The sequence below is a fragment of the Microtus pennsylvanicus genome, chromosome 20 (assembly GCF_037038515.1).
Source record: "Microtus pennsylvanicus isolate mMicPen1 chromosome 20, mMicPen1.hap1, whole genome shotgun sequence".
NCBI lineage: Eukaryota > Metazoa > Chordata > Mammalia > Rodentia > Cricetidae > Microtus > Microtus pennsylvanicus.
The window spans coordinates 8968614-8992290 of NC_134598.1; the positions used below are offsets into that span (position 1 = coordinate 8968614).

The following is a 23677-nucleotide window of genomic DNA, read 5'->3' on the forward strand; positions in this document are numbered from 1 at the left end:
GGCCTCCTCCCTTCCCGACTCGGGGAGGAAACGCGAGGTGGGGGGGATGTGAGCAGCTGTGGGAGTCGGAGTCTCGGGAGCCGGAGCCCGACGGGCCCCCGCCCAGGCCCCCCAGCCCGCCCGCGCGCCCGGCCGCCCGCCCGCGCGTCCTCCCGCCCAGCCAGCCCGGGCCCGCGGGATTGTTAGATGGAACACGGCTCCATCATCACCCAGGCGCGGAGGGAAGACGCCCTGGTGCTCACCAAGCAAGGTAGGGGCGCAACTTCCCAAAACTTTGAGTCGCCCCCCGGGCGGGGAGGGGCGGGAGAATCCGGCGGGACCCGGGGTCGGTCAGCCCCGGCGCACCCGTCGGCACCCCGACCCCCGTGGGGGGGCTCGAGCGAGGCCCGGGCTGCCAGCGCCCAGCGGGAGGGTGTCATCCGCGCAGCTGTCACCCGTCGGGCCACCCCTCCCCCCCGGGGGCAGAGACTCCCGGGGCGCGCGGCGCGCCAGGCCACCCGCGCCGCCCCCACCCGGGCCACGGCTCTGGAGTGATCACTTTTCTCCCCCTCCCCACCGTGGCGCGCCGGTCCGTCCGGGGGGCCGCAGGGAGGGAACGGGGTGTGGGGGGGTCCCGAGCTGGAACGCCGCCGCCAGCCGAGTTCTCACGCAGGCCCGCAAGCCCGGGCTGCCGGGGCGGTCGGCCGTGGCTGCGCGCGGGGACTCCGGGCGAAGTTCACCAGCCCGAGGCGGGGGCGACGGTGGGGGGAGGGGTCGGGCCGCGGTCACCGCTGGGCGCGGGACTCGGGCGGTTCGTCGGAGCCCACGAGCCCGACCCGAGGCCCGGCCGGAGCCCCTCCCTGCCCGGTGCGCTCCCCCGGGGCCGCTGCTGCACGCACACACAGAGCCGCGTTTGTTTAGCCCGGGAGCGGTGTCCCTGGTTACATAATTCGCCGGATGGCATCGGACCCGGCGTGTTTCTGAATCGCGCAGCGAAAAAGTGCGAGTTGTCTATGGGCAGGGGCTCGCGACCCCCGCCTTTTGGGGGGCTGGAGGGTGGGAGGGTCGGATTGGAGAAGACAGGGATGTCGCAGGCCCTCTCTGGGGTGTGCTTGGGGATTGGAGCGAAGGCCTCGGCCTCCCGCGGGGGCGGGGAGGAGGTTGGGGCCGAGAAGATGGAATCGCTGGGTTTGATCACAGTGGGGTCCCCTGAAAATCTTCCCCTTCCCTCCGTTCATCTGGCTCTGAGAATTGTGTCCAAAATAGCTAGCTGGTAGAAATTTCCGCCGAGCGTAAGGACCAGCGTTGTTGCCTTTTTTTTTTTTTTTTAAATCCTAGTGAACTCCTAGGACTGCGGTCACTTGGCTCCTTGACTGAGTGGAAAGCACGCTCTTAGGACCAAATCCCAAGCGCTGCTACGCTTTCTCTCTACTCTAATGGGGCATAAAAGGCCCGTGCCACAGTTCAGTAGACTGAGGCCTAGACCCTGGAAGGCTGCCAGCTGTGGGGCATGAGTGTAGGACCTCATCCCCCCTATTGATTAACATTAATCAGCAGGTCACTTTTCCTTGGGGTTCACTTTTCCAAGGAGTCTACCTAAGTTGCCTAGCCTAGGGGCAGAGCCGCAGCGATGGTATCCCAGCCTCACTGGAATTCCTCAGTAGGATGGGGGAAGGGGAGCAGTTCGTCTAAAGCAGCGGCGAGTGCTGGGGGGAGGTGAAGCCCTGCTTGCTCAAATCTTAGCCCCAGGAAGGCCCCCTCCTCCTTGCCAGGGTCCCTGTTCTTGACTGCATCGCTGACCCAGCTGTGTGATCCAGGCAGCAACTTTACCGCCTCTGCTGGCCTGTGTGTGGTGCTAAGGACTGCAAAGGGAGGCTGCCTGTGTTTATTTATAATTTACTGCCAGAGCCTTCCAGTCCCTTTCACAACCTCGTCCCAGGGAAAGGACCCAGGCTTCAGGCAGAGGTGAAGAAATCAGGAAGGACAAGGACATAAGAGAAGGGGGCGTAGTGGGAAACCAGGACCTCATGAGTGTGCTTCCTTCCCACCCACCACCCTCATCCCACCCGCAGGGTCTCCTGGCGGTGTCCTGAGGGTGGCAGGACCACAGCAGGGTAGATGGGGAATCTGTACCGTGCCATGGCAGCAGAGCCGAGCAGCTGAGTTCCTAAAAGTGTCGGGTTGCTGGCTTGGTTGATTTTCTTGGAGTTGTGTTTTTGTTTTCTTTCTGTTTTTTCCTTTTTTGTGTATGTGGTTTGCCCTTCAAACTTCTTCCTGGAGGAGGCTTGCTTCTTGGTCGTGCCCCCCCCCTTTGTAAATTTGATTGCATGGGGGGGGGCATGCTTTCTTTTGGACTGCTTGGGCACCGACAACCAAGCCAACTAGCTCAGTTGCACATCGTTTACAAACAGAACCTGCATCTTAAAACACAAAGCAGTGGGAGGGAGCAAATGCTCTCCTCTCCTTTAGGAGTTCCTGCCCCTCCCTTCTCTCATCACCTCCCCTCCCCAACCAACCCTCATCTACCTTTGGAAGAGGAAGGGAGCACTGTGGAACAGTTTATTAATGAGTTGATTTCGGAAAGGAGCAAGCTGCCTCTGGCTGGAGAGGCCTCTCAGTGAAGTTGTTTACCACTGCAGGTTTTTTCCTTTTTCTCGTTCTGTTCTCTGAGCTTAAAGACTGCCTGGTGTGCGCTGATGATTCAAAAGTAATTACAGTAGGGGAAGTGGAACAAAGTTGCTGAAGTCATTGATGATAAAAGCATCAAAATTGGATCATCTTTCCAAGCAGATGGGAGAAATGTCTCCCTGATACAGCAAGGAGCTGGTTGTGTATGACATCAAAAATATAAGTATCCGTTTGGGAAGAATGGGCACTTCCTACAGCATCATGTGAGGATGTCACCCAGATGCTGGGACGGATGGGGGAAAGCAAAGGAAACAAGGCTCCACCCTGTGATAGGCCGATGTGAGGACAGGGGTGAGGCCTCCTCAGGTCAGCAGCAGATTGGGAGGGGGTCCAGAGAAGACTTGTTAAGGGATGATCCTGTGCCCACTCTCGGAAGAGTGACCTAAGCTTTGGATTGCTCTGCTCACATCTGGAACTGGGCGGGGTCTGGAAGCTAGTTACACTGAGGGTTCTTCTCCAAGACTGCTATCCCTAAAAAGCAGAATGATGGCAAGTTTTTCTTAAATTTATTTTACATATATAAGTGTTTGGCCTGCGTGTATGTCTGTGTACCACGTGGGTGCCTAGTGCCCACAAAGGTCAGAAGGTGGCATCCCATCCCCTGAAGCTAGAGTTAGGTGGTTGTGAGCCACCGTGTGTGTGTGTGTGTGTGTGTGTGTGTGTGTGTGTGTGTGTGCGCGCGCGCGCGCGCGCGCGCGCGCGCTGGGAATTGAACCCAGGTCCTCTGAAAGAGCAGCCAGTGCTTTAAACCTCTGAGCCATCTCTGCAGCCCCGTAGTGACAAGTTTTTCTTCATGCTCTCCACAGAAGGGGAAAAGTCTTCCTTTTCCCATAAGAGCCTGCAGATGCAGCTAAGCCTTTACCAGGAAAAGCTTTGAAAGGAGTTTTGTCAGCATCTGTGTTGGGTAAGGCCTTCCTCGGCCAGCCTACAAGGGTGGGAGGTAACAGTGACGCTGTGGTGGAGATGCTCCTCGATCTTTGGATTTCCATCATCCTTTTAAGCTAGTGTTCGTTTGCACGGTAAGAGCCCAGGGTAGTGCTTCTACACAACAGAGTCTGTAAATGTACCGGGCCTGCGGTTTGCCAGCTGACTTAGGTTTAAACTAAGTAAGACTTCAGAGTCTGGGTGAGAAGTCCCTGGGGAAGCTGGAGAGATGGCTGAGAGGTTAAGAGCACTGACTGCTCTTCCAGAGGACCTGAGTTCAATTCCCAGCAACCACAGGGTGGCTCACAACCCTCTGTAATGAGATCTGGTGCCCTCTCCTGGTGTGCAAACAGAACACTATACATAGTAAATGAATCTTAGAAAAGAAAAAGGCAATGTATGGGTGGGCCTGTGTCATTCCTCCCAGCTAGAGAAGGTTGGGCAGTTAAAGGAGGTGGCAGCTGACTGTCTGGGAGGCCTTCCCAGTCAGTCCTTAGTGAATTTTATTGAAGGAAATAGTAGCTGGGTAGTGGGTGGCGCATGCCTTTAATCCCAGCACTTGGGAGGCAGAGACAGGGGGGCCTCCTCTGTGAGTTTGAAGACAGCCAGGATTGTTACAAGGAGAAACCCTATCTTGAAAAAAAAAGTGTTGGGGGGACTAACTAGACAGACAAATTTCTAAAAAGATTTGATGCTCCCAACCTTTCTGTGGAGACTTAATAGAAATGTTTGTATGGGAAAGTGAGACAGCGTGTGAAGTGGCTGTGTGTGCGTCTGACAGCATCTCCTTCTTCACTCTCTTCCGCTATTTCTGTCTTGGGATGTTTGATTCTTGGATTGGTGAGGCAGTGAGACCAAGGGTTGTGTAGGGAAGTTAGTGTTGGTTGTTATTGTTTCCTAAGCGCAGCTTGGCTGCTGTCTGCCCTCCTGCTTTACCCCCAAAGATGCACTGTATAAACAGTACCCAGTGGTGCGGGTTTTCTGCCCAAGACAGTGCCCCAGGGTCTGAGGGGACACTGATGTGGAGGGCATTGGCCTCTGAGCCTTTCACAGACTTCTTGTAGACTGCTTCTTTGCCTGTGTGATTTGGTGGGGTGGGAGCTGGAATCTTGTGCCTCTAAAGAGTCTCTAAACCTTCTTAGAGATGGAACTACCAATAGCTGCCACTGTCTTCACTTGCCTTGGAGTTAATGAGCTCAGCGAGATTCAGATTTCTTGTAGATACACTCATATAAATACACACACATAAATACTTACATATATATTTGTTTTATGTGCATTGGTGTGAGAGAGTCAGATCTATTGGAACTTAAATTACAGACAGTTGTGGGCTGCCATTTGGTTGCCGGTAATTGAACCTGGTCCTCTGAAAGAGCAGCCAGTGCTCTTAACCGCTGAGCCATCTTTTACATACTCTTAATAACAATGAGAAAGATAGGTTTTGTCAAGAAATAGATACAGGGTCTCTCTCACTCTGTAGCTGTGACTGTATTGGAACTTGCTTCGTAGGCCATGCTGGCCTTGACTCAGAGATCCACCTACCTCTGCCTCCTGAGTGTTGGGATTAAAGCATAAGATAACACTGCCGGACAAGTAGATATTCTTAATCTTGGCCTTTATGACTTTGGTCTGAGCGTAGAACACATTGAGAGAGCATTGAACTGCTTTTATCGTGTCTAAAGCTGGCCGGTTCTGGGGTGCCTAGACATGACTGAGAAAAGCTGTGGTTATGTTTCTCTCACATGTTCAGCACTGAAAGCTAGTTCCCAGCTGTGATGTAGATGAGCTTGCAACAGGCAGATGTTAGGAAGAAACCAGTAGACATCAAGGGGGAGACAGAGACTGGGAATCAGAGACTCAGTAGAACAGTTTCCTGTCTGAGTATCCAGCCCTTCAAGCCAGAGTGAGCCTTCGTGAGACCTTCTGCAGCATGGCTCCTGGACAGCCTCCCTCTGGGCAGGAGTGGGGTTCTCTTTTTATTGGTTAGTTTTCCTACCAGTTAGCCTTGAACCTGATCTGAGTGGACTTGACATTTCCTTTCCCTTCCAGTGGTTCTTCTCATACACACCACTTTTGTTTTGTTGTAGTGTTGAGACTGAGCCCATGAGCTTCTGCCTCCTGCCTGTGCTGGGATCCACCTTGTCCCGGCCTCTTAGAGACAGATTCTCCATCCTGTTGAATTTGCTCTTACCCACCTGCACTGTTGCCAGGGAGCAAACATGGCTCCAGCTCAGTGAGAAAAAGGCTGTGTGCCACAGGGAAGGGACTGTGCATCCACCTCTTATTTACTCAGCGGCGGAAGGAGGCCCCTCCTCCCTAGTGACTGAGGGGACAAGGGGTACTGCGAACTCAGATCTCTTGACTGGGGTTTGGTTCGGTTTTGGAGTAAAACAAGTGGCCCTTGAGGCAAACCAGACTCAAGTCCAACTCCTCCTGGGCCTAAGGGTCTGAACCCATCGGATCTGATGTGGAGAGGGCTGCTGGGGTTTTGGCTGAACTGCCTTCTAATCCTGGAAGGGGTTTAGAATTCTCTGGCGCTCAGCCAGGGACATGCACGTCAGAATCTCCTATGACACTTACTAAAAATACAGCCCCACCCCCAACACACACACCTGGGACCCACTGACTCAGAGCACAGCAGGTGGGCCAGGCATGTGTGTTCCAAATGCTCCCCCTGATCTTGACAGGTGTCCTGGGAGAAGAGCCAGGAAGCTCAACAAAGCCAACTGCCTGCTCAGCCCGAGCAGATTCCCCTCAGGGTCCAGATTCACTCAGGAAGCCTGCGGTTCTTCTGGGAACTGGAGGAGTTTTCTGTGTGAATGAATGGGCAGAGCGATTGTCCTTGCTTACTCAGGAATAGCCACAGCCAGTATTTACAGAGCACTCACCGTGGGCCTGGTGCTCTGACTAGGGTTTTGTCTCAGCAACCTTAGGAGATAGAAGGAATTCCCACTTGTCAGATGGAGGAGGAGTCTGCTGAGGGCTGAACAGTCTTGCTTGGACTGGCCTGTGGAAGCCACCCTTACCCAGGCCCTGCAAGGGCCCTCTTGCTTCTGCTGCCATTACACCGAGCTCTGAAGTCACTTCCCAGAGTGCTCTGCAGGAAGACTTTCCCTGTTGGCCTGCAGATGAACCCAGAGCTACAGAGAACTGCTCAGGAATACAAGAGTGTGTTCTTATTGTCTGGGTCTTGTAGGGGAAGCAGGGGCAAGTGGGAAGGAACAGGGGTCCTGAAAGTGGGCAGAAAGCCACTGTGGAGGCCCGAACCTGAAGGAGGAACAGGTTGGCCAGCCTCTGAGGCAGAGACACACAGACAAATTAGTTTTGTGGAGTTCCAGGAAAGGCCATCTCCCAGGCCTCTCCCTGTCCCACTGGTTCTGCTGTGCAGCCTCTGAAATAAATCTCAGTGGTGTCATACTGTGAACCTTCTGAGACTGAGGCCCAAGACTGGAAGTGCTCTGATCTTAATGCCTGGGGTTTTATGCCAGCGCGTTCAGAAGCCCTTAAAATCCTCACCCTTTGATTTAGTGGTCCTCTTGCCATTTTACAGATGGAAAAAACTGAGGCTCCTGGCCACATGCAGTACTTGTGCCAAAGCCAGAATTAACTTATTTTAATTTTTGCTGGTGATTTAACCCATCCTGCTGTGTCTTGACAACCTAAGGCAACAAAGGAAGCCTAGGAAGAAACTGGTTCTTCCTGGTTCTCCACAAAGACAGCACGGAACTGCCACCAGGGTAGTGTTTGTGTCCTGCTTGTCAGGTTTCTCGTAGCCCACCCGCGAGCCTGCTCTGTCCCCTCGGGAGTGGGAGAGCTACTGCGGCTGCCTGCCGTCCAGTACCCGGCAGTGTCCCCTGCTCTAGCTGGCACTGTGTGTGGCAAGGTAGGCGCTAGCCCTTGACAATTTTTTGAATGTCATTTCAGGTTTGTCCCTGCTGGCCCAGAACCTGCTATTTTGCCCCCCGCCCCCAGCACACCTTTAAACTTTTTTTTTTAAATATTGAAATCTGCCTATATTTCTTACCAATAATCCCATTAGAGGCACCTTCTGAAATCAAGGTGCCTGGGAATCCTTGTTTCCAAAACTAAGATCTTCCTAAGGGAAGAAGGTCCCTGAAATTGAGACCAGAGACCCCAGTGGTCTGAGGGTGACCAGACTGTGAGGCATGGGAGCGGAAGACTGACCCCGCCCTGAGACCGTTAGGCCTAGGCAGGCATTTGAAGATAACTTGAATTTGAACTACCTGGGCTGCCTCAGATACATACACAGGAAAGAAAGAGGAGAGGCGACCTCTTGCCCAGGGATGAGGAACCAAAACGCTGTTGGATCGGGGACTACCAGCGCCCAGCATAGGTCACGCTGGCCGGTGTGAGCCGAGTCCTGTGGCGCAAACTCCATGCAGTGAGACTCACATCTACTTTTTGCCCTGTCTGCCATGTTAGCGGAACACATTTGTGGTTGGGCATTGTGGATCGGGAGTGTATCTTCCCGTTGTTTGCAGTCTTCTGGGCCCATGGAGCTGTCTCGGCATCTCTTGCCCTCTTTTGTCTCCTTGCCCGCTTACCTGCTGGTCCAAGGGACCCTTCCATATATCTGGCACTTCGGAGCAAGTCCTTAGCCAAGACACAGATGCCTCTTGCTGACAACCTGGGAGGACTCCTCTCCACAGGGATCCCCAATCAGATGTGTCTTGGCTGCAGGGCCCAGGCAGCAGGCCAAGAAGGGCCGGAAATGCTCCAAATACTCTCCTTCCTCCAATAGCAGAGGGGAGGGAGGCCACTCAGAGAGGCCATTTTATAGTGGGAGCCAGCCCTGCCCTTTGCTGTGGGGGATGGGAGCTGGGGGGGTCCTTGGGAGTGTTGGGGGGAGTGAACCGTCCTTGTATGGGAATGGTCTTGTTAAAGTCCCATAGCTCAAGGAGTTGCCTTCTGCCCCGTCCAAGGCTGCATGGATTTCCTGTGAGACACTCCTAGGATCCAAAGCTGTGTTGTTGGCAACCGTGGTAGCTGGACCTGACCTTCAGAAGGTTAAAAATACTGTTATCCTGGCAAGGCCAGGGCTCATTTGTACATGTGCACACACACACATGTGCAAACACATGCTTCTTACAGGCAGAGATTCTTACTGAGGCTGTGGGGGTGCACGGGGAGAGGGCAATGTTCACGGCAAGTGATGCCTGTCAGGGTACCATCTACAGTTTACGAGTTCTTTGATGGACTGGGGAATAGGTAGGGGGATTTCTCCCAGGCACTCTTCCCTCATCTGACCTTGAACTTCAACCATGTGATGTGGGTAGGAGACCCTTAATCCCTTGTTGCTGGGCTTCTGGAATGAGACCCATGTCAGCTCCGATTCATGTTGATGCCTGCAGTTGAGGCCCAGGCTGTTGCCAGTTAGTAGTGTTGCTTTTATTCAGTTTTAGAGGCTGTCCAGGACCTTACTCGTATGTTTAGACTGCCCTGAATGAGGTTTGCTACTAACCCGGTTTATGGACAAGGAAACTGAGGTTGCATGATTGAATCAGTAGCTGGCAGAGCCTGGACCCCAACCAGACAGCCCCATAGAGAGGCACCTCCCTAGCGGCCTCTCTCTCTATAGGTTGCCTCAGTAGGAAGCCAGCAGTCTTGAGTTGGAGGGCTGGTGATCAGGTGCTGACCTAGCTCTTCTGCTCAGGGCTGGCTTCCCCATTGTGCCTTTGCTGGCCTTTTCAGGCATCCCAAGGTTTAGGGCAAGAAGAACAGGTACTTCTCAGGAGGCAGGATCATACAGAGGATGGGGTGGGGAGGAGGCTGAGCAGCTTTCTAGGGGGACCCTACCTCCTTGTTGGGGACACTGTGCACTGTAAAATCCCTTCATACCTGATCACTCTTGCGCCTGCCCCTCTTCCTCTCCAGGGGAGGTGGACTGGTTCTCCCCATGACACACTGTTCAGGGAACTGGCCTGCTCCTGGCTCTCAGGGACACAGTGCAGAGTGTGAACTATAAGGAGCCATTGGAAGGCTCTGCCCAAGCCTGGCTGGCAATAGTGCATGGACATGCACCAGTGTCCCTTTCAGAGGCGCTGATGGGAAATGCCTGAGAGTCGTGGCTCTGGGTTCAAATTCTGATTCTGCTGTCATACCTCCGTGTGGCACCCCCACCCCCACAGACTGATGAACTAACTGTCTCGGTTTCCTCCTGCAAATCGGGGGCTGTGATGGCAGGGGTCTTAACACAGGTCTGTAAACTTGGCTGTGGCCCAGAAAGCCTCCTGGCTTGGTTCAGTCACCCAGCTGAGGCTTTTCTGTTCCCAGTTCTGGGAAATGACAGAAGAATGCAGGCTTCTCCAGGGCTTAGCTGGAGGCCCTGTAGTCAGACAGTTGGTGAAATTATTAAACACCTGCCGGCCATGGGCCAACGGCTGTGGAATATAACAGGCAAAGCCTTTGTTAGCCCTGAGGGGAAGCAGCCATGTTGGGGGAAGCTGAGTTCAGCCTTGATGACCCTCAAGAGTAGTGTTTGTAACATAAGGATGCTGTGCAGTGGGGCCTGTGAGAGACAGGGTCGGTAGACTAGCCTCCCGACACAGTTGTGGGGGTGGGGTGTTTGCTCTGAGAGCCTGCCCTCAAGGTCAGTGTGTGTGTTTGTGATCTCTTGAAATGCAGAGTTCAAGGTCCCCCTTAGGCCTGGGAATTGGGCCTCTCTCTCTGTGTTACTAAGGTATTGAGCACATTCCTGATGTGACCTCTTCAGGAAAGGCCTGGGTTGTGCCCTTTTAAGAAAGACTGTGCCTGGGTTAAGCCTTCAGTTGTGGTTGTGCCTGAAGAAACCACGGAGCAAGGGGAAAGGCTCAGATTCGATCTTGGAGCTCTGTGTCAGGCATCTGTCCTGAGTCCCTCTGGTTTCTGCAGAGATGACTAGGAAGTGTCTGGAGGATGCTCCAAGGGATAGACAGCTTCTTCTGTTGTTAAGTACTGGCTTTGAATTTGGTCTTTGAGACTGCTTTGGCAGAAACACTTCATGACAGAATGCCCAAAGAAATCTTAGTTCCTCATATGTAGCCAAGAGGTTAAAGTGATGCCAAAGCGGCCAGCAAAATGGTTCCAGGGGTAAAAGTGCTTACTGTCCTGCAGGCCTGACAGCCTGGAACCCACATACAGGTGGGAGGAAGGTCATAAAAATTTGTCCTCTAACTTCATGGTTTTTAAAGTGACGCCCAGATTTCCAGGCAGTTTCCTGGGAAGGCTCAGTTGCATTTGGAGAGATTCCCAGTGGCCATAACCCAGAAGGGGAGAGAACTCTGCATCCCCCATTGGTTCTTCTGATGTTGAGGGATCAAAAGATGTCCACGGGTGGCCTCCCCTAAGAACATAGGGAAGCTCTAGGGGTTCATTCTGTTTTGCTTTCCCTCACAGAGGCATTTCTGGCACTTACTTGCCTGCACAGTTGGTCCTCTGCCTCACAGTGGACCAGCTTGTCTCACTTAGGCTCTGGGACACTCAGCCGCCCAGGAGGAACCTGTGGCTGGGGACCATTCCATAATTGGATGTACAGCGCCACCTCCTGGCCACTATACTCTTTGCAGCGGCTTCTTGTTTGTATGACAGTTACCAGAGCAGTTTCTGGAGTCCAGCAATTTGAAAAGGACAATTTGGCCGGGCGGTGGTGGCTCACGCCTTTAATCCCAGCACTCGGGAGGCAGAGGCAGGCGGATCTCTGTGAGTTTGAGACCAGCCTGGTCTACAAGAGCTAGTTCCAGGACAGGCTCCAAAACCACAGAGAAACCCTGTCTCGAAAAACCACAAAAAAAAAAAAAAAAAAAGAAGAAGAAGAAAAGAAAGAAAGAAAAGGACAATTTGAAGCCCATTGCTGCTGGGCCTGTAATGCCCTTTGCTTTATGTCAGTTTGGTCTTTCTGGAGCTGCATTGGAAAACTTCTTGTTAAAGTGTATTTATATTTCCAAAGCTCAGGTGGCCAAGGTAGGGCAGAACAGCTTTAGTCTGAGACGCAGACTGAAGGCTGCAGGATGTGTACGACCTGGGGCCGTAACCATCTGTTTTCCAACAGACTCCCTGCAACAGGAGAGGAGAGTGGGTGGGCAGTGAAGTAGTAGGGAAAATTAGAAATCATGAGAAGAAAACTAACATGCCTCCTGTCTTGGAGCTTGGGAAGGGAATTGTTTTGTTTGTTCAATTTGTGCATGTGAGCACGGGCAAGCAGCATTAGAACAACATGCAGGCCTTGTTCTTCTCTCCCACCATATGGTGGCGCTCAGGTGGCAAGTATCTTTCCCCACTGACATCTCAGCCAGCCAGTCCATTGTGAGGAATTTCTGAGATTTTAGGCAACTCAACCCTTAGTTCTGTTGCCACTGATCCAGGATTTAGGGAAGCCATCGTGGAGCTGAATCATGGTTGATCCCTTTCCTAGAACTGGGAGTCTTCCAAGAGACTGGGTACAGAGATCTTGGGTCCTTACAGGTTCGTTTACAGGATGGTAGTGTACTGCCATAGAGCACAGAATGCCATTGTGATACTCTCTCAAGACGCACCAGAGTATGAAAACCAGCCCAGGTCTCCCATTCTCAGACCAGAGAGTGGAGATCACTACTGTTTCCTCACTGAAGGGAGCATGCTAGGAGATGCACATAGATTTTTTTTTTTTAAAGATTTATTTATTTATTAGGTATACAGGGTTCTTCCTGCACATATCCCTGCAGGCCAGAAGAGGGCACCAGACCTCATTACAGATGGTTGTAAGCCACCATGTGGTTGCTGGGAATTGAACTCAGAACCTCTGGAAGAACAGTCAGTGCTCTTAACCTCTGAGCCATCTCTCCAGCCCTGCACATAGATTTTGTTGTTAGTGTGTGGCATTTCAGTGTCCACTACTCCAGCAGAACCCAGACTGGAGGGTGTATGTGCATTTGGTAGCTGCTGACAGAAACTAATATCCCTGTAGCTAATGGCCTTTGTCATTCCTTGTTCTCTTAGGCCTAGTCTCCAAGTCTTCACCTAAGAAGCCCCGTAGCCGGAACATCTTCAAGGCCCTCTTCTGCTGTTTCCATACCCAGCATGTTGGCCAGTCAAGCTCTTCAACCGAGCTCACGTACAAGGAGGAGACAAACACCATCGCTAAGGTAGCAGGCTGGGGCGGGCATTCTGACCTGGTCTGGGGCCATGAGGATCCCTGGTCTAAAGGCCCTTCCTCTCTTCCCTTAGCCTGTCTCCTTTCTGATACTTCCCATCTGTGAGGTGGGCAATTGAGATGGTGCAGATTCCAGGACCCCTGAAAGATCCCTTGCAGACAAAGCTCAGGTCCAGGGATGTAATAAGTGTACCCCAAATTAGCCGCTGATAGTGGTGGGATTGGAACTCAAATCTCTGGCTCTGAAGCCTGTGTTTATTATTGTCTAGTACTCAAAACTGCCTTCCAAGTGGATTTTTTGTAGGAACCAAGGATTTAAAAAGGCCTATGCTCTTAATAACCCTGATAGCACTCAGGAGGCAGAGGTAGGTGGATCTGAGTTCAAAGCCAGCTTGAACTACATAGTGAGTTTTGTTTTTTTTTTTTTTTCAAAACAAAAGCAGCAACCAACAAGCAAACCCTGCAGCAGATTGCAGCTGTTTGTACCTCAGTGACAAAACACCTCCTCTAAACCCTAGTGTGACTCTGACACAGCCAGGCTGTGCACAGGAACAGCCTGCAGAAAGAGCCCTTTGGTCCAGTGGAGGAACGGTTGAGTAAATACAACCCCACAGTATTACTAAGCAGTTAATTTTTATGGAGCATTCTTAGTAAAATTAAGAAATACTTATCTGGGGCTGGAGAGATGGCTCAGAGGTTAAGAGCACTGACTGTTCTTCCAGAGTTCAATTCCCAGCAACCACATGGTGGCTCACAACCATCTGTAATGAGATCTTGTGCTCTCTGCTGGCATAAAGGCTTAATGCAGTCAGAGTGCTCATACCTAAAAAAATAAAAATACATAAATAAATAAAAGTAAAGAAGTACTTATTTGCCCAGTTAAATCAAAATGTAAAATCATATATTACCATGGGGGGGGGGTAATGCTAGGCTGTCCTTGAAAGAAACATGCCCAAATGACAATCCTAGGTTTTTCTAAGTTCAGAATTTAGCTTTTTTTTTTTTCCAAGATTTCCTTTAGGAACACTTGGTACACTGTGTAACATTTGCAGTGCTGTCTTTGTCTCTCTGTATTCAGTCTCCATGCATATTCTCGGGCACCCCAGTAGTGTTTTATGCTGGTGTGCTCAGTATTTCAGTACCTACACACAGAATGCCTGCCCCAAGGAGGCAAGAGGAAACATACATTATCAGCAAGAAGCTAGGTTTAAGGGCTAAGCAGAGGTTAACCACAGAGAGCAGTAGATTTGAGTCCCTAAGTCCTGCCTACTCACTTTATGGAGAGGAGGCCTTCCTTGTTTCTGCCCAGCTCCCCAGAAAACGGTCACTTTTGTCACTGTGAGGAGCTGCTAGGTGACTGGGTCTTGGAGAGGCAGAAGCAGTGGCTTGGTTAGGGCGGGCGGAGCTGACAGGCTGGCACTCAGCACCTCCTTTCTCCCCACAGTCGGATCTCTTGCAATGTCTCCAGTACCAGTTTTATCAGGTATGTCCATCTGGCCGACCCTCCGGGCACTAGCCGACCTGGCAGGTGGGGTGATCACCTGTACCCCGGGAAGCCATTTATGCTGAGTATTTGCCGAGGACCCCTCTTGTCTCTGCTATCTCTCCCACACCAGCCCTGACCAGCACCCAAAGGTCCCACTGTTTTCAGCCTTCTATGGCTAACACTGACCTGCTGCCTCTTCCTCTGCCTTTAAGCAGGGTCTTCCTGGGTTGGTGACTCTCCATACAGCCTGACTCTGTAGCCTTCTGCTGAGGTGGGAGTGGGCGTGCTTCTTGGTGGGCACATCTCAGCATCCTGACTCTGATTTTAGATACCTGGGACCTGCCTGCTCCCAGAGGTGACAGAGCAAGATCAAGGACGGATCTGTGTGGTCATCGACCTGGATGAGACCCTTGTGCACAGTTCCTTTAAGGTAAGGCAGCACATGGCCCCTCCTTCTTCAGGACCTGTCTGAGCTCTACAGCAGGTGCTGGGACGTGCTCTGCAGGTAAAGACAGAAGTGATGGGAGGGAAGGAGCCAGGCCACCCTGGAGTCACAGGTACCCAGAGGCCATACTGAAGAGTGTTAGGAACCTTCACACGCATGTGCACACACGCACCCATCATAAATCACTGCCTACATGCTGTCTGTCTCCACTAGCATGGAAATAGTTCAATCTGCTTTGCTCTTGGGTTTTCTTACCAGCATATTTCTTAACACAAGGAGGCCTTAAATTGGGTGCGGAGCCCCTTCCACAATCCCAGCACTTTGGAAACTGAGGCAGGAAGACCATAAGTTCTAGGATGCCCTGAGCTGCACAGTAAGAGCCTGTCTTGAAAAAGCTAGACATCAAATGGTGCAAGTCTTTGACTGATAGGACCATGAATTAGAGGCTAGCCTGGACTGTGTAGCAAGACCCTGTCAAAGCCCTGGAATTCATCTCTGGTAGAATTCCTCAGGTAGGATGGGGGAGGGGGGGGACCAGAATGGCATAAGGCTACTTACCCTGTGTTGTCCAAGAACTGCTTAGTGGGAGTTTCCTGTCCACTGCCATGCTGATGCCAATAACTTCTGCTTTCCAGCCAATCAACAATGCTGACTTCATAGTGCCTGTAGAGATTGAGGGGACCACTCACCAGGTGAGCTGTCTGCCAGGCCACACCAGCCTCAAATGGGAAATAGGCATTCCTTTTCTTCAGCTTCTCCTATTTTATTGTGATTCAACACTCCAACTCTCATCCATATCTCCTCCTAGCCTGCCTACATTCACAATGTGACTGTGAGAACTGTCTCTCCTCTCTCCTCTCTCTCTCTCTCCTTTTGAGGCAGAGTTTCTTTATTTAATTCTGGCTGTGTCCTGGAACTTGCTGCAAAGACCAGGCTGGTTTTAAATAATAGTCATAGCCATCATTTCTTTTTTTAATGATTTTTTTTTTGTAATATGCATTGGTGTTTTACCTTCTCATGTGTCTGTGTGAGGAGTCAGATCCCCTAGAACTGTTGTGTGGGTGCTAGGAACTGAGCCCCGACCTGTGGAAGGGAGCTGATGCTCTTAACTGCTGAGCCATCTCTGCAGCCCCTGTAACTGTCATTTCTTAATCACCATCCCTGCCAAGTGAACAGGAGCCTCATTTTTTTTTACAGCACTGTTAGGATTTACTTCCTTTTTCCCCTTGGTAACAGTGTCTCTGCCTGTAAGACGCAGGAAACAAAGAGCCTCTGTTCCCTGCCTGGAGGGCTCCTCCCCATGCCCACAGCCCAGACCTCTCCTATGCCCCCTTCCCTGACGTCATGTCTTCTGGGTTTTTACACTGGGTTCTTTAAGTGCTCAGTAGACATTGGCCATGTATACTCAGCTCTGTCTGGAACTAAAGGTCAGGGACCATTGCTGCAGGTGTCATAGCAGGCATGATACCTGTTTTCCTGGGCTGGTCGGAGAGATATTCGTGGGGAAAGTCTGGCTTGAGGCGTTGATGGGTTTGTCACGGTCTATCCCTTCGCAGGCTCTCTACATCACAGCTTCCCTCAGTCTAGTCAGCCATGGGCAAATCTGTGCAGGGACTTCTGGTTACTAGAGGCTTGAATTAAAGACTAGTGGAATTGAAAAGGAGGAGGGCTGCCTGTGCAGGGTGGGTCTGAGAAGAGGATGGGGAGAGGTCATGTTGGATATAATGGTTGAGGGGGGGCTTGTGTGTGATGAGGAGGAATAGCCTGAACTGCGAGGGCTCTCCTGAGGAATTGGCGGCTAACTCAGGCACACACTGTGATAGGATGTAGTGTAGACAGAGCTTTAAGAAATGGACGCAGGGCTGGAGAGATGGCTCAGCAGTTAAGAGCACTGGCAGTTCTTCCAGAGGTCCTGGGCTCCCAGCACCCACATGGCAGGTCACAACCACCTGTAACTCTACCTCCAGGGGATCTGACACCCTCACAAAATACCAATGCACATAAAGCACAAATAAATCATTAAAAAAAAAGAAATGGACGGAGGAGCACTTGTGCAGGCTGAAGGTGGAAAGCAGTAGATTGTAGACGGGGGGAGGGCACGAGCAACTGAAGAACCTGTAAGCAATGCAGGCAGAGTCCTCACAGGTAGTGTGCCCTGCTCTAGTGTTCACAGAGACCCTCTGGGGCATGGGTCTGACGAGGTATTGAGGTCCTTGCCAGATGGGGGCCTACACAGGCTGTCCCGCTGGGATCCAGCACAGAAGCTGCTGTGGAGGCTGTGGCTGGATTCAAGTAATCCAGGATAGGCTATTTCCATCTGTGAGGCCTATTCTTGATTACTTGTTTCTGGAGGCAGCTAATGGTCCACCCCGGAATGAAGATGGCTTCTGGGACATGGTGTGCCTTCCTTCCTCGCAGTTGAGGATTGGGCCTGTGGAGGCAGCAGAATCCTGGTTGGACTCATCCTTGGTGGGGCAGAGGTTCCTAGGTCTTGGCATGGATACCTAGGCCTGATGGCTTCTCTGTGCCGGTGGGAAGGTGGACAGTGCTACCTCCTCATGGAGTATCTCCAACAGCCCTCTCTGCCTCTCCAGGTATATGTGCTCAAGAGGCCTTACGTTGATGAGTTCCTGAGACGAATGGGGGAGCTCTTTGAATGTGTTCTCTTCACTGCCAGCCTAGCCAAGGTACCCAAGAGAGGATGGGAGGAAAGAAGAGGAGATGATGCAGCAGCCACAGGGGACCCAGCACAGCACCCAAGCTAAGACCTCTCTTCTTCTTCCAGTATGCAGACCCTGTGACAGACCTCCTGGACCGGTGTGGGGTGTTCCGGGCCCGCCTGTTTCGGGAATCGTGTGTGTTCCACCAGGGCTGCTACGTCAAGGACCTCAGCCGCCTGGGAAGGGACCTGAGAAAAACCCTCATCCTGGACAACTCGCCTGCATCTTACATCTTCCACCCAGAGAATGCAGTGAGTGGTCACACAGGCCCCACGGCCTCGGGCTGGGATGAGGGGCTTCACCAGAGTGCACCACCCCAGTGTGGCCCAGCAGCCTCCAGTAGTACTAGCAAGGAAAGGAATAATCAGATTAACATCACCTTTTCCCACCCCAGGTGCCTGTGCAGTCCTGGTTTGATGACATGGCAGACACAGAGTTGCTGAACCTAATCCCAGTCTTTGAGGAGCTGAGTGGAGCGGATGATGTCTACACCAGCCTTGGGCAGCTGCGGGCCCCTTAGCCTTCTTGCTTCCAAGAAACGGCCTTCCCAGTAGGGGACTTTGCTACACTGTGCCTTTCTGATCAGCCTGACTGACTCAGCCGAGCAGAAGCTGGAGCACTTGCCCAGAGGGTCTGGAAGGAGCTGGAAAGTGGTTAGATGCAGAGCAGGCAAATCAGACCTATCCAGAGCTGTCTGCACCCTATATTTGGTTTCCAGGGGAGAGAGAGAGAGAGAGTGTGGTGTGTGGTGTGTGTGTGTGTGTGTGTGTGTGTGTGTACGCACCCATAAGTAAACTATGGCCTAGGATGTCCAGTGTTCCAGTAGGGGAGAAGCTGAAAGATCCAAGACTCAGTCCAAGTCATGTGTCTCCCTGCTGACCTGTGAGCTGTTGAGCTTTACAGTGATAGAAACTATTGCAGGCTCCCTTGCCAAACCGTGGCTTCTCCTCAGCTTCACAAGGCCTGTGCCAAGGAGAAAGGAGAGGCCAGAGGCTGCCTTGATGCCCCAGGCACACACCTTTCTGAAAACATGAAATACTAGCCAGCAGCAGCAGACATACCAGGGAAGATGAGAGCATGCAGAGCCAGTACTCAAAGGCGTCTGGTCCTGTGGTCCCCAGGCTGCATCCGGCTCCAGCAGAGCGCCTGTCATGGGTCCTGCTGTGTCTCTGCAGGCTCCAGCACCAAGCCAGCCTTCTCGATCCCTAGCCATCGTCTTACTCCCATGGGGAAAGAGGTCTTCTACCTGCCCTAGAAGAGGACAGAGAACCGATTTCTGTTCTTTTAACTCCTTAAAAATTCTTTCTAAACATGGAGTGGTGGGCCTGGTTTGTATCTGGCCGAGCTGCAGTCCTGGGCTTGAGATGCATATGGGAGGTGCTAGGGTACAGGGGAAACAAATGTCCAAAGCAAAATGTGTGTCTCCTTGCTTGTAGATCCTGAAAGTGCTCTTCAGGGATTCTGTGCTGGTGCTGATGCAAGGACATTAGCTCCAAAGGACAGGAAGGGTTGCTAGGCTGCTGCGGCCCTCCTGTTGCCCGGGCAGGCTCTGTATTGTGTCTCCCCTGGTGTCCTGTCCTAGTTGTCTCGTCTGATCTAGCCTCTGTCCTTCCTGGCTGTTCTCTTCTTCTCCAGGGCCTTGGGAGAACTACTTTCCCAAGACTGAGGGGTTGCAGGGCTCGCTGTCATTTGTTTGCCAAATGGGCGAATGCCTCCTGCCTCTGGTGTAATAGGACCAAGCGAGGTCCTCACAGACCTGCATTCTGGGCTCTCTAGGTTCTCCATCTTAAATGCTTTAGATGAGTCGCAGAAAGGACGCTTCCGAGAGTTGAAAACGGAAGGGAGGTGCTGCTGTGCTCCAGCACAGGGGGCCCCTGAGGTGCCTGCCCCACCTCAGCATCACTGCCTTAATTGAGTCCTGCCCCTCTCTCTGAGCTGGGTGGAGTTCCTAGCTGCATCTCTGCTTTCCCTGGAGGCAGGTGCCAGCATTTGTGAATTGTTTAGGTGTGGTCACCGCCCACTCAGGAGCCATACAATAGTATTTTAGTTTCTACCCTCTAGGTCCTGCCTCAGGAACTAACCATTTTGAGAAATCCTGGTGGTGGAGCTTGGTGGTGTAAGTGGAAGCTGACTGTCTGGCACCTTCTAGCATTATGCAGTCTTCCTTCCTTAGTCCAAGACTGTGGCGCCTTCTCTTTTGCTTTGGTGATGCAACAGAACAGACTCTCCAAGCTCAATGCCCAGCATCATTTGCTGGTGCCTGTGGGATCCTGCCAAAGTGATGGGGAGGACTCCGGGTGCTAGCCAGGAGCACGAGAGCTTGGTTGTGGCTTCAGATCCAGGTCCTGGTCTCACTGCCACCCTAACACTACAGGAGGGGGTTCTCTCACAAGGCTCTGAGGGCTAGTCCTGATGAAGCAATAAGAGCCTCAGAGTTGAATATCAAGGTCCCTTTCTGCCCTCTTCTGTGTCTCCATGTTTTACCTTGGAGAGGAAGAAGAGCCTGCACTCCACCATCGCTGGTAGACATATGCAAGGACTAGAGTCTGAGTCTTGACCAAAACCCAGTGCGGCTTCACGGAAGAGCCCTGCTGCTTCTACAAGGAGCCCCAGCTTTCTGGGCCTGTCTGTCATCAGAGCCCCTCCCACCTGTAGTCCGCTACCGCGAGGCCATCCTCTCTTTCCAAACCTAAAGACCTGTCCTGTTTGCTAGTTCCATGTCTTAGGGGCAGGCAATGGTTGGGAGGTGCTGCTCAGAGAACTCAGGCAGGCACAGAGCAGGGCAAGGCTGGGGGAACCAATTCATCCTGAAGTCTGTCGCCAGGCTTGCCACAGGCCTTCCCATTGCAAACTAGTCTTCAGGAGTCAGTAGACCACCTGGTCTGCTGTTAGCATCCACCCACTCGAGCCATGCCAGGAGTCCGCCCAGCTGTCAGGTTCAGCTCTTTAAGGTGCCTCTTCAGGGACACAGTGTGTCTCTCTGATTGGGCTTCTAAATCAAAAGCCTGATGTTCGTGTCCCTCTTATAGGGGGAGCTTTGGACACAGGACCAGTTTGTTAAAGGGCCGGGTAAGGGTTTCCACTCTGCACATTGTAGAGGGGACGCTGTAGGCCCGTGGGTCCCTAATTAAAGAGGTTGAGTGAATTTGCCTTCATTTAACCAGGGACCTGTTTCACTCCCTCCTGCCTCCCAAAGATTTCTATGTTAATGTGTAGCCCCCTCTGTTAACAGTGGCTCAGAGAAGCTTCGTACTAAAAGCATGGGACTTTCAAGACAGCCGTTCTCTGGGAAATGGATCCTCAGCGATTCCATGCCCTGCCCTGTTCCAGAGGCCTCTTGGCAGTGCAGCCCTAGTGTGTCAGCCTGGCTAAGTGTGAGAACGGTTAGCCTGTTTTCTCTTTGGGCTACTTAACTATGGCTACTTCTCAGTTCCTTCTTTTATATATATACCTTAGCTTTGTTGTTTTTTGTTTTTCAGACAGGGTTTTATGAATCCAGGCAGGTGTTTGAACTCACTGTTTAGCCAGGCATGATCTTGAACTTCTGAGTGCTGGGATTCTAGGTGTGGCCACATACTGGCTCATGTGGTGCTGGCTCAACCCAGGGCTGCATGCATGCTAGGCAGGCGCCACCAACTGAGCTACACCCTAGCTCCCCTTTTGTCTCTTTAGAAAATAGAGGTGACAGGTCTGGCCAGCTGTCCCACCCCACACCTTCAGTGCAGGGTCAGTTCCTGGGACAGCCCCTCTCAGACTGGTGATGTTCTTTGCCTGTAATTACCCCAGATTTGCCTATTTCTCCTTTCAGGATGCCATTTGGAGGGGAGGGGTCTGCTTCCCACTGTGACTGGGCTATGGGATCCTTGATCACCCTGCTTCATGATTTGATACATTTGTTGTATTCAAAAACTTGAAATGTAGGATGCCATTAAGAGTCTGTTTATATTTTTGGAATATTTGTATTACTTAAAATTAGTTAATAAAGGCTGGTTTTAAAACCTGTACAAGAATGGGAGCTGCCTTCCTTGCTGCCGCTGCTTCTGTCACTCTGTGGGCACTGTCCTTCCCGTATGACCTCTTGGTCATGAAGCTGTAGCCCCCAGCAGAACACGCACTGGGTTTCTGATCAAGGTTATAGGGGTTAGACTACATTAACTCTTCTTCAGCCTGATTTAGGGCCAACTCCTTCATCTCCGGGTGCTTAACAAGCATATGCTTGGTGTCCTATTGACTGCAGGGTTTAAACTGGAGCCCTAGGGGATTTAATGCTCGGTGCTCCTGTTCATTCTGATGTGCCAAAGCAGGAGCCCTAAGATTCAGAGCCCTGGAGTTTCCTGGAGCATAGTAGGATGGCAAGTAAAGACGCCAAGAGATAAAGCCTTCCTGGCACCACAGAATCCCTGAAACACGGCCAGCGCCATCCTGGAAGTCCAAGCATGCAGTATGACACTGAAGAATCCCTGAAAAACACCGTTTCTGACAGGGCAGCCCGCCATCCTGAATGTCCAGGCACACAGTGGGCAGCTCTAGCTGTCTTCTGTCATCAGAATAATGCATTCATATCTACAATATGGCAGATTTCATATCCTCCCTTTCGCTGAATTATTGATGGTCTGTGCACTTAAAAAAAATCAATAGACCAGGGCGTGGAGCTTGAAGGTCTGCTCCTCTTGTTTTCTCTGTTTTGAATAGGAGCAGAGAGATAAAGCTTTCCCTCTGGTTTGAATAAGTCAAGCCCAGGGCTAGCTTGGCTATGATTGGCCAGAGCTAGGAAAATGTGGTTATGATGCAAACACAAGCAAATATATCCCGGCGTCTGTGCAGCCATTGCTGAACTGAAGCAGCAGGACCTGAAGCCGCCTGCTTTTGGGGGGTAGCTCATCAGTACTTCACCCGCTGCTTTGCCAGCAAACGGACAGAGAGGGCGAGGTAAGTCTGTTGACTGTATACTTTCTGTACTCAGTCAGATGCTGAGTAGATAAGGCAGAAAGTGGAGGATTGGTGGACCTTGCTTTGCTTTTGTCTCCTGGAATGAAGCTGTTGAAAAGATTGAGCCAGGAGTTTGTGACCAGAGCTTTGTGAACTTACTAGAGGAAGTACCTGTAGAGCCCACTGAGGAAGTTGAGCACGTGGCGGGTAGGGGGGGAGAGAAAAGACCCCCCCCCATCTGTTCCTCTGTGGAGCAAGAAAAGTTTAAACCCCAGCAGATTACAAACCACTAGCTTTTAATTTGGAATCCCCAAACCACACCCTGTGCCCTTGATCTTCGCAGCCCCCTGAGTACCCTAAAGGGCTGATGACTGGGACTTGGGAAGAAAGGGATCCAGCTTTGGGGCACTTTGTTGTGGAGGGTGGATTTGATGGCCTTCTGGGTGTGGCAGTACCTGGATCTTGTGTCCCTTGTCAGCTCCTGGATTTTGAAGTCGGTGGGGGACATGGTGCTGTATTGGGGGTTCTGAGACTCGCTGTGCTAATGCCAGTTGGTTAGGCTTTACTGGATTAATCGGGAATAGATTGGCTCTGGTTCCCTTTGCTGAGTGGGTCAAGCAAAATTTAGAGCCTGAAGAAAACCAGAGTATTTCCTGGTGATTCTGAGCCGCTCAGGGTGGGGCAGCACAATTTATCAAATTAAATCCTCAAACACTGGCAGTTCCGCATCACGGCTCTGCCTTAGTCTGCTGCCAGCTGCGCACAAGGGGACCTGGCTCTTTGGTGGTCATGGCAATCCTCCCCAAACCCGGTTTTGTCCATCAAGGATCACGAAAAGAATGGTCACTTTCCTTTAAGGGGTGGGGTGACACTATTGATGACAAATGGTCCTACCATTTGAACTACACCCCATCTACACCCCATCCCAGCCGTGCTATGCTTGACCAGCCCAGTGTACCACCAGATAGCAAACAGCCACATAATCCCCCCCGCCAGCTAATTTTGCTTATTAATCTCTCATAAATCCACCCATCCCATCCCTACTTTGAGTCTCAGGAGAAAGCAGTCTAGTAGTCATTTGGGGAACTGTCAGCCCAGTCTCCCTGAGAGCAGGACTTGAGGGCGGCATGTACACAGGTCCAGGGTAACCCTGTGTGTGTTAACCAAGCCACAGCTGACCGTAGAAAGGGTCCCCAAGGTCGTCAGAGCACTTCCTCCCTCCCAGCCTTCCTCAGCCCTGCAGGTGCTAGGCACCTCCAGGCTCGCTGAGCACAGGTGGGAGAGAAGCTGGGGTAGGGGCAAGGAGGCCACACCCACCTTCCCCCATTGGCACCCTGAGCCTAAAACAGGCTTTCACAATCAGGAAGATACGAAAATAA

The 23677-nt window shown here is 51.9% G+C and overlaps 1 protein-coding gene across 1 annotated transcript; it reads left to right on the plus strand.

Annotated features, from left to right (window-relative positions):
* Nucleotides 1-55: 55 nt before the first annotated feature.
* Nucleotides 56-21379, plus strand: Ctdsp2 (CTD small phosphatase 2). Its single transcript, XM_075954012.1, has 8 exons — nucleotides 56-250; nucleotides 12565-12710; nucleotides 14163-14201; nucleotides 14533-14634; nucleotides 15285-15341; nucleotides 17244-17336; nucleotides 17435-17620; nucleotides 17764-21379. Exons 1-8 carry the CDS (start codon nucleotides 187-189, stop codon nucleotides 17887-17889), a joined length of 813 nt encoding a protein of 270 aa, XP_075810127.1. The 5' UTR covers nucleotides 56-186; the 3' UTR covers nucleotides 17890-21379.
* The last annotated feature ends 2298 nt before the right edge of the window (nucleotides 21380-23677 follow it).

Coding starts and splice junctions, on each gene's coding strand:
- Ctdsp2 (XM_075954012.1), top strand. CDS start 187: ATGGAACACGGCTCCATCATCACCCAGGCGCGGAGGGAAGACGCCCTG. Junction 251..12,564: donor CCTGGTGCTCACCAAGCAAG/GTAGGGGCGCAA, acceptor TTGTTCTCTTAG/GCCTAGTCTCCAAGTCTTCA. Junction 17,621..17,763: donor TCTTCCACCCAGAGAATGCA/GTGAGTGGTCAC, acceptor TTCCCACCCCAG/GTGCCTGTGCAGTCCTGGTT.